This window comes from Poromitra crassiceps (genome assembly GCF_964638095.1).
Source record: "Poromitra crassiceps genome assembly, chromosome: 8".
Classification (NCBI taxonomy): domain Eukaryota; kingdom Metazoa; phylum Chordata; class Actinopteri; order Beryciformes; family Melamphaidae; genus Poromitra; species Poromitra crassiceps.
The window spans coordinates 19,732,840-19,743,819 of NC_139629.1; the positions used below are offsets into that span (position 1 = coordinate 19,732,840).

At 46.5% G+C, this 10,980-nt stretch overlaps 1 protein-coding gene across 1 annotated transcript; it reads left to right on the plus strand.

Annotated features, from left to right (window-relative positions):
* Positions 1–4,419: 4,419 nt before the first annotated feature.
* Positions 4,420–6,845, plus strand: LOC310780545 (tight junction protein 1-like; the record flags this gene model as incomplete). Its single annotated transcript, XM_083641106.1, is given in 4 exon segments — positions 4,420–6,570; positions 6,574–6,645; positions 6,647–6,703; positions 6,705–6,845. Coding segments are annotated over 4 exon segments (2,421 nt in total).
* Positions 6,846–10,980: the final 4,135 nt, after the last annotated feature.

The window sequence follows — 10,980 nt, forward strand, 5'->3', positions numbered from 1 at the left end:
GACGGATAGGAGAACGGTGCTGCAGGGGAACAGCCAGAGGGAAGAGAGGGACATCGTCTGCAGCGTTGTTACAGTCGGGAGAGCGACGCTCGTGTCTCCGAGTGAGCGAGAGGGGTTACCGCCGGGGGAACCGGCCCAGCCTAACCGCTATACACCCCCTAACGTTGCACTGCGGAGAGCCGAGGGGAAGATCGACGCCGGTGGTGTTCGCTCTGCTGTCCTCAACCCTGGAGGAGGGGGACGGAAAAACGAGCGGGGAGCCGAGGGGAAGATCGACGCCGGTGGTGTTCGCTCTGCTGTCCTCAACCCTGGAGGAGGGGGACGGAAAAACGAGCGAGTGCGAGGCCGGGAGGACGACGCCAGGGTCAGCTGGAGAGTCGACGGGCGCGAGTGGAGACCGGAGGACGAGGATGTCGATCCGGTGCTCGTTCGTGCATTTGGCTACTGGAACAAACAAAAGGGGGGCTTGTGTTTAAAAGAAAGCTAAGGTAAATGTGTGTTGAATTGAAATGTGTGAAAAAAGAAAGGAAATAATGAAAAACTAGCCATTATGGAGTGCCTAATGGGAAACTAGACATTATGGGGGTACCTAATGGAAAACTAGACATTACGGAGTACCTAATGAAAACTGGACATTATGACGGGGGTGCTGAAAAGAAAAGACTGTTTGTTGGGGAATTAGAATTTGATGTGGTGATGGGAAAAAATATTGTGTTGGGTGTGTTTTGGTACAGGGGGACGTGTGTGGGTTGTGCATGTCGCGTGGAAGCGACATTAAATTTGTGTGGGGGAAATGTAGCGTATCGGGTAATTACGTGTATTGGGGTGTTTCCGTGCTTGGCTAGGAACTGATATGTGTGGGTGTGTTCCTAGGGGGAAGGGGATATATGTGACCAGCGGCCGGGGCGGAGGCCAGTCAGGCTATGTGAGGGAGCTGACCGGGTGGTTGCAGAGCTAGCAGTGAAGCTAGTTGCTAGGAGCTATATTGGGAAGACAAGAATAAAAAGCCTGTACCAACTTCAAGTCTCCAGTTCCTTGGACGAATACCCACTTTGTTACAATACAACAAATATAGATTGGACCCTGACGCACATCGGATTACATGTCTTGACGCACACTGGAAGGCCATTCTGTAGACTCCACAGGTCATCTAAATATGAAGTATGTCTGTGTCATAACTATATGTAACTAAAATGGAAATGTATATGAATATATTAATAACTAGTGATTGTCCAAATAAAGGCTAATGTGATGTAAATTTTCTCTATCAGACCCCTAGAGCACATAAAACAACATCAGGCCAAATGGCCGTCGTACCCTAAAAATAGCTAGGTCTAAAAAGGCACCTCTATATTTGAAAGGATGACCCTAGGAAATATACAAAGGAGTCATATCCAGTAAGGTCTCACTGCGAAAAACAAGCAGCATTAAATGTACTTCATAGTTTGTCAATGACATCACTGATGACATCATAGAATTGGTGATGTTGAGATCTCGAGTTGCATAGTACATAACCTCTGCAAGGAAGGAGTTATGACATCACTAATGTGACATCATCAGTGATGTCACTCGAGCACTCGGTGATGATGTCATCAGTGATGTCGAGCAATTGTGATGTCATCAGTGAGTGATACTGATGTCACAATAAATGGATTCAGACAGGCTTTAGAGATACACCAGGAAGACAAATTCATTCATTTTCTATAAGATTTTCCGACGTACGCCGTGAGGTCCATTGCTTTGCGAAGAGTCCAGCGATGGAGGAGCCTGTCATTTGGGAACAGCACACAGTAACAGTACACAGGGCACCAGGGTTTGGCTTAGGGATAGCCATCTCAGGAGGTCGGGATAACCTGTATTTTCAGAGTGGCGAGACCTCTATTGTCATCTCAGATGTGCTTGAAGGAGGTCCTGCCAAAGGCCTACTGCAGGAAAATGACAGAGTGCTTATGGTCAATGCTGTCTCCATGGACAATGTGGAGCACGCATACGCAGTCCAGCAGCTTCGCCAAAGTGGGGGAAATGCCCAAATTACAATCAGACGAAAGAGGAAGCACGTCCGCTCGGGTCGCCTATGGCAGAGGGAAACTATCATAGCCCAGCTGCTACGGAGGGCCTGGAAGAGGGTGACCAAATCCTCAGGGTAAATCAGATTGTTGCAAACACGACCAGAAGGAGGCAATGCTGTTCCTCCTGGACGTTCCTAAAGGTGAAGAGGTGCACCATTCTGGCCTAGAAGAAGAAAGGTGTGTTTTGGCGAATTGTGGAGTCAGACGTCGGCGACTCCTACATCCGTATGCACTTTGATTATGTGAAGGAATCTCCATTATAGGCTAAGTGTAATGGGTGTGCCTAGCCTGCTACTGCAACAGTCTGGCAGTGGCTGGATGCACATTCGTTAACATTATGATCAGCGTTGTGTTCTGTGGCTGTGCTGATTGAAGAAAGGACTCGGACCACAAACTGCTACTGGATGTTCTTGGAGGTAGTAGTAGTAGTTATTTATTGAACAGAAATAACAAGCATACAAACGCATACAGTTCAACTCTGTCAATGGGACAGGCACAAGAAAGCTCAAGAGCTTGTTTCCATTGTGGTCCCAGAGGTTGCTTTCACACTGGAGCCCCGGTGCCGTTCCCGAGCACACTTGTCCCCAAATTGACCCCAGTTTTGGAATATTTGATGAGTGTGAACGTCGCGTTCCGTTCGGTGCCTGGGCGCAGAACGGGGAACCGTGACAGGATCCACTTGAAAAGGTGGTCTGGGGAACGCTTTGGCTTGCCCCGGAACGGAAAACACTTGCGAATGTGAACGCCAACCGTTCCGAACCACATAGTCAACACACGGGCGAGCATACACTCCGGGCAAGTGCACTCTGTTCCGTTCCAGAGCGTGGAAGAAATGTAATGTAAAAGCTGACCAGCGGGGGAGAGGGGAGAGGGCAATCGTGCCGGGCGTGGAACGGAACGGAATGGAACGGAACGAAAGCAATCGTTCCCAGTAAGAAAGCAACCTTAGTGAAGACTGAATGGTGTTTGGAGGCTAATACTCTCTTATTAACAGCAACAATGCTTTTAAATAAGAATGTGAAAATAAATGAAATCAAATATAAATTTATGCTCAATGCATTTGGAAAGTTTTGAAAATGACCTAAATATGATGGTAGCCTATGGAAGCCTTTTTTTTCTTTTTTTTTTATGTGCCATAAATCTCGTCACTTATATCCTGTATGTGTTTTTTGCTTCAAGGAGAAAAATAAATAAATAAATAAAAAAGAATGTTAAAAAATAAATAAAAAAACGTTTTTGGTAGCATCATATAGGTAATTTAAATTTTTTTCCCTTCATACATTTCCTTAACACTTTTTTTCCTTTATTGGGGACATATTGAGGATACAAAATCAGTTGAGTTTGGTTTTGTTGCAATTAGTGTGAGGTCAAGTGACATTTTTACTGGACTATATCCACATTGCGCTGCTGTCGTGCAGAAACCTTGTATCTCCAAAAAAGCTATTTTTCACAAGGAAAAAAAATCTCACATTTTAATATACAGTGTAGTAATAACAACATTATTAACCAGAAATATAACATCTTTCACTGGTCCAAAGTACCTGAAACTTTCACAGGTTATTTTTTGGTACCCCCTAAATCTATTTATGAAATAAAAAGAAAATGGCCAAATTTGGAGATACAAGGTTTCCACCCGACAGCAGCGATTGGCAAGAACCACCAGGAAGTGGAGAGAGGCATCATCTCCAACAAGACAAACAAAACAACGGGCAGTACCTTCCCCAAGACAGCACGGGGTGACAGGGTCGACTTCTCGATGTTCCATGGCCTGCGCAGCTCCAAGAGGAACCTGAGGAAAGACCTCTTTGCTCAACCAGTCCAGGTCAACTTCCCAGCGTACGAGAGGGTGGTGCTAAGAGAGGCTGGTTTCTCGAGGCCCGTCATATTTGGGCCCATGAGGCTCAAGAAAAAATTAGCCTGATCTTTTTGAGTATGCAAAAAGTGAACATAGAGAACATAGTTCAGGAATCATTCATCTTCACAAATAAAGGCTAATAATTATAGCCTACACACACAGACCCCTTAGATGTCTCAAAGCAGTGAATGCAAAGCCAAAAAGCTGTTTCATGTACAACAATGTTATCTGTAGCAGCACAAAGTCAGTTATGACATCACTAATGATGTCACAATGTCTATGACATCATCAGTGATGTCACTCGAGCACTCGATGATGTCATCAGTGATGTCACTCGAGCATTTGTGATGTCATCAGTGAGTGATGTCATCACTGATGTCACAATAAATTGATTCAGACCATCGACCTATATAAAGATTATAATCATATTATAACTCAATGATTCAGACAGACAGAGCCAGGAAGACAAGGTCCATTGCTTTGCAGAGTCCAGCGATGAAGGAGCCTGTCATTTGGGACCTGCACACAGTAACAGTACACAGGGCACCAGGGTTTGGCTTAGGGATAGCCGTCTCAGGAGGTCAGGATAACCTGTATTTTCAGAGTGGCGAGACCTCTATTGTCATCTCAGATGTGCTTGAAGGAGGTCCTGCCAAAGGCCTACTGCAGGAAAATGACAGAGTGCTTATGGTCAATGCTGTCTCCATGGACAATGTGGAGCACGCATACGCAGTCCAGCAGCTTCGCCAAAGTGGGGGAAATGCCAAAATTACAATCAGACGAAAGACGAAGGTGCACGTCCCCATGGGCCGCCGAGGGAAGAGGGAAACTACGTCTGAGCATGAGGAGGACAGCTCTGATGAGGAGATATACGAGACTCGGAGCGCCCGCAGCGGCGCCTGCAGTGGCGCAGACGGGACCATGGGCAGGCGCAGCGGCCGCGGCAGCTGGCAAAGGGACATGGGACTTGAACGCAGTGGCTCGCGGAAGAGTCTCTCCTTGATAGAGAACCTCTCCTTGATAGACATCAAGAAGCTGATAGAAAGGTCAAAGGGCAAGCTCAAGATTGTGGTCCAGAGGGACGAGAGGACAACACTGCTGAACATCCCTGACCTTGACCATTCCAATCGATCCCATGACAGACATCGTAGCAGCTGCTCTCACTCTCCAGACAGGCGAGCTGAACTCTCGGACCACTCCAGACACTCCCCCCTGAAAATTAGCAACCGCAGTTACAGAATTTGTGATGACAAAGGGCTCTCAAAGCCAGCTTCCACATCAAGGAAGCTAGTGGAGGAGATTCATCTTCCTCCTCCCAAGCCCATGGAGTCAGCTGTCGCCGGAGAGGAGGAGCAGCTCCCAGCCCTCCATGCGGTGTATGTAGACCTTCCAGTCAATCCCTCTGATGCCCCGGTGCCCAGCGCTACTCATTATGACAGCATTCTACAGGCAAGCATGAAGCTGGTGAAGTTCCAGAAGGGGGAGCACGTGGGGCTTCGGGTGGCTGGCGGGAATGATGCGGGCATCTTTGTGGCCAGAGTGCTGGAGGATAGCCCAGCTGCTAAGGAGGGCCTGGAGGAGGGTGACCAAATTCTCAGGGTAAATAATGTAGATTTTGCAAACAAAATCCGAGAGGAGGCAGTGCTGTTCCTCCTGGACCTGCCTAAAGGTGAAGAGGTCACCATTGTGGCCCAGAAGAAGAAAGATGTGTATCAGCGAATTGTGGAGTCAGACATCGGCGACTCCTTCTACATCCGCACGCACTTTGAGTATGTAAAGGAATCTCCATATAGGCTGAGCTTTAACAAGGGTGAGGTTTTCCGTGTGGTGGACACCCTCTACAATGGCAAGCTGGGGTCCTGGGTGGCTATCCGCATCGGCAAGAACCACCAGGAAGTGGAGAGGGGTATCATCCCCAACAAAAGCAGAGCAGAGCAGCTCTCAAGCGTGCAGTACACCCTCACCAAGACATCAGGGACCGACAGGGCTGACTTCTGGAGGTTACGTGGCCTGCGCAGCTCCAAGAGGAACCTAAGGAAGAGCAGAAAAGACCTCTCTGCTCAGCCAGTCCAGACCAATTTCCCAGCGTACGAGAGGGTAGTGCTAAATGAGGCTGGTTTCCCGAGGCCCGTCGTGATATTTGGGCCCATCGCTGATGTTGCTCGAGAGAAGCTCTCCAGAGAAGAGCCAGATCTTTTTGAGCTTGCAAAAAGGGAACCGAGAGATGCAGGAACAGACCAACATAGTTCAGGAATCATTTGTCTTCACACCATCAAGCAGATCATCGACAGACACAAACATGCTGTGGTGGACATCACCCCCAATGCTGTGGACAAGATGAACTATGCTCAGTGGTACCCGATCGTGGTCTTCTTCAACCCTGACAACAAGCAGGGTGTGAAGAACATAAGGACCCGACTCTGTCTAGAGTCCAGGAAGAGCGCAAGGAAGCTCTATGAGCGAGCCGTTAAACTGAGGAAGAATAATCACCACCTATTCACCACCACCATCAACATGAATGACGGCTGGTATGGAGCTCTTAAGGAGACCATACAGCAACAGCAGACCCAGTTGGTCTGGGTGTCAGAGGGCAAGGCGGATGGAGCGCCAGAGGAATACTTGGACATCCACAATGACCGTCTGTCCTAGCTATCGGCGCCAGGTAGCGAGTACTCCATGTACAGCACAGACAGCCGCCACGCCTCCGGCTATGAAGACTCAAGACGCAGAGGAATACACTGACCAGGAGCTGGACGAGACACTGAACGACGAGGTGGGTCTGTCTGCCCACCAAGTCTGACATCACCTGCTCCTCCGAACCTGAGAGAGAAGATCAAGCTGTCATTCAGGATGCTCCTGGTTACCCTGGAGTGTGGATACCATGCAGAACCCTGTGCAGCCCGACGCAGCCAGTCACATAGATCAGGCCTATTCAATTGGTGGGCCGCCGGCCAAATCCGGCCCTGAAGCAACCTTCAAGTGGCCCCAGCGAGTTTGGCAGGGAAAGAAATTTAATTTTATTTAATTTAACTACAGTCATACCAATGTGTGTTGGGTGTACCAGAGTCAGCAGGTGGCTGGGGGCCTTGTTGTTGAGCCCCACCTTTTACAAACGAGGACCACAATGGAAACAAGTCATAGACTTTATTGTGTTTTATTCCTCGACAATTTCAATGCCGGTGTATGGATTTTAACTGTTCATTTGTAACGGTCTTAAATAAATTCATTCATTGCATCGTTCATTTGTTCATTCGTTCGTTTGTTCATTCATTCATTCATTCATTCATTCATTCATTCATTCATTCACTGCCATGAGGTAGAAACTGTTCAGATGGCGTGACTGAGGTTCTGGTCTTGATAGACCGGAACCTTTTGCCAGATAGAAGAAGTCTTTGGAAGAGATGGTGGCCGGGATGGGAGGGATCATCAGTGATATCTTTCCTGCTGTCTCCCTGGTCCTGGAGTGGTACAGATCCAGTCGAGACGGCAGAGATGGGAGAAAATACATCATAAAGTATTTTGATACAAATTACAAATACTTGCTCAAAAAATGTATCACAATACAAATACAAAATACTGGTCTGAAAAATGTATTTGAGATACAAATACGTATTTTGTATTTTGAAAATACATAAAAATACATTTTATAAAAACTGATAAAGAGCTGCAACAATGAGTCAATCCATCAATTCATTGCCAAATATTACATTAATTGCCTATTTTGATAATCTATTCATTTTTAGCCATTTCTGTAAGGAAAATGTCCTAATTCTCTGATTCCAGCTTCTCAAATGTGACATTTTCTGGTTTCCTTAGATGGTAAATCATCTCTTAGTCCTCTGTGACAGTATTCTCCTTTGTGTACCCTAACACATTACAGTTCTTTCATTTCCGTTTTAGCTGTTTTTCAGCACAGCTAATTTCTCCCTCACTTCAGCTGTTAATCACCTTCTGTGAGAGCTTTTGACTTACAGGCAGCATTTCTACATGTTAACCTCAAGTTTTGGAACTTTCACCATGTTAGCCCTAGATATCTGACATCATAACAGTATCCCTGGAGATGATGTGCCATGGCTGCAATTATGGAAATCGCCGGCTCCACGGGCTCCCAAAATCATGACTGACAGACAGACAGACACCGCCCACCCACCTTCGTGCCATCGTGCAAATGTGAACCATCTGCTCATACTATATCAGAGTTGCTCGAGTGACATCAATGATGACATCACAACTGCCTGAGTGACATCACAGTTGAGGCAATCAGTTGCTCGAGTGACATCACTGATGACATCACAATCATGACCCACACTGCCACCCACTTTGCCAATTTTAATTAATTTTAATCTTTCTAATATGATACACTGGTTTGAATATGCAGTAAACCGTTTCATTTGCAGATAGGCCAGTGCATGCAATATCTAATCATAAATTTAGATTAGTAATTTATCTCTGGGGGAATTTCCACCAATACAAGGCTTCATACTAGACAAAGAAGTGATGTGAAGTCTGACTCAAGACCCACCCTACTCTGCCTCTGATTTGTGGTTGAGTTTGTTCTGAGGGTAAGCCAATCAGAGTCGAAGTGACATGTCACATTTCTTTCCTCCACAGTTTAAACCTTTGTCAATGGTAAGAATGTGTCAATTTGAGAAGAAAATGACATAAAATTAAAGAAAAAAGTATTTTATGTATTTAAAATACACAAAATACAAGGTCTGAAAGTATCTTGATACAAATTACATCTTATTTTTCTCGGTCCAGCCAAATACAAATTACAAAATACACAAATGTATTTGAAATACGTATTTGAAATACATGTATTTAAAATACTGCCCATCTCTGCGAGACGGCAGGTTGCAACCGATGGTCTTCTCGCTTGACCGGATGATCCAAACCATCCCAGGTGTCTTTGTCATCAGACGACTGCTTTTAGCTCATAGCAGCCGCGCCATCTTGCCTTTGCCTTTCATCTCCCTCAGGTCTGCGATGCCAAGCCGTTAAATGGAGACACGTAAGCGTTACTTAGCTTTACACAGCTTTACTCTTCCTGCAGCGCTCCCTATAGCGTTAAACCTGCACTTACAATATGTGTACTATTCAATATTTTCAGTGAAACTGACACAAGAGGGAAAATAGGAGATTCTAACACGCGTGCAATCGAAGACCTTTCTTCCTCTGACAAGTGGGTCAATGTATATGCATAATGACCCACTTAAACCACGGGTTTCTAACCTGCGGTCTAGTCGAGAGCATCACTAAGCCCCGCCTTCTCCATTGATCACAAGGCAGAGGCTTGGCCGCTGTGCCGTGACCAACAGCAAATGACCCCTGAAAGCTGTAATTGTCACTTCCTCTTTGTGCACAGACAGATGGAGGTGTGGTCTGACCTTGTTTTCACCTATAGGCTATTTTAATGGCTGTGCATTCATCTAGACGGGCCGGGCGGCCATGTTATCTGTTGCCATCTGTGATGCTGGGAGGGAAGGACAGTATCAAAGGAAAGCAGGCTGTAGTGAATAGAATGTGGGCATTTTACGCTATGCAAACAACCACGGATATGTTGAAACTCAACATTTCTGAACCACAATTGTATTGCATGTCAACGTTTCGTGATACGTGTGTATCAACATTAGGCTATACTATAGCCTAGCTAGACCTCATTTATTTTGGCAGCTGGGTTGCCCAACATATACATGTACATGTCCTGGACAAGTAGAGGTTCTATAGGTATACTTCAAAATGTAGCTAGAACCCACACACATCATCTAAAGCTGACCAAAAGCATGTAGATACAAGCACACACTAACAAGAACACCCCACCTATCCATTTCCAAACAGGCCATATACGTTGCCGCCTCTCACACCCAAACTCACGCGCTCTGTAATTTAGAAGGACAAAAGAGGCAAAACGAGGGTCCTATTGAGACGCAGGTGGGTGGTTCAGCTAATGAGTCAGTCTATTGTGCAGGATTCCCCCTCGGTCACGGTGGGGGATCACAGTGAACAGCACGTCCCCACACCCCTCTCTCACGAACGCCCGCCGTCACACGCATGTCACACAGCCGTGTCATGTGCTGACAGGTACGCTTTTAGCATCTATCAATATGCCTGGAAGCATCTCACCTCGCCCCACGCAAACACAAGAGACTGCCGTTTAGAAAAAGGCTTTCTGCAAAAGGCCCTTCCGTGCCAAGTCTCTATTAGATAATCTCTCTCTCTCTCTCTCTCTCTCTCTCTCTCTCTCTGTCTCTGTCTCTATCTCGCTCTCTCAGATCCCGTTCTCCCTTTGTGAGTTATCTGAAAGCGCTGTGAGCTGGAGACAGCTGATGCTCTAATGTTAATGACCATACCACACATGATCAAATAGTCTTTCCTTGTGCGTGCGAAAACACACACACACACACACACACACACACACACACACACACACACACACACACACACACACACACACACACGACACACACACACACACACACACACACACACACACACACACACACACACACACACACACACAAACACACACACACACACACACACACACACACAGCTCCTGTGATGTTGTTGGCCCACACACACACACACACACACACACACACACACACACACACACACACACACACACACACACACACACACACACACAGCTCCTGTGATGTTGTTGGCACACACAGTGTGGCTGACAGAAACAATGGGACACTGCTGACAAGATGGCAGGCGGTGAACACGCTTCGTGACAAAAGATCCTCCTTCACGGGCAGCAGAACAGCCCTCTAACAGGTGGCACCAAACAGATACGAGATACGAGAGTACGCAGGACTGTGTCAGTTACTCTGTCCCCCTGGTACACAGGCATTGCAACACAACCTCAAAAATGTAACACAGAGACTACAGTGAGTTATTGGCTTATTGGTCACCTTGCTCGATATCTGATGAGAGGATAATTGGCACTAAAGTCATCTCTGTCTCTTGTTAGCATGCCGGTATGTTAAAGCAGTGGTTCTCAAATTGTTTCACATGAAGGACCCCTAAACTGACAAAAATTAGACCACG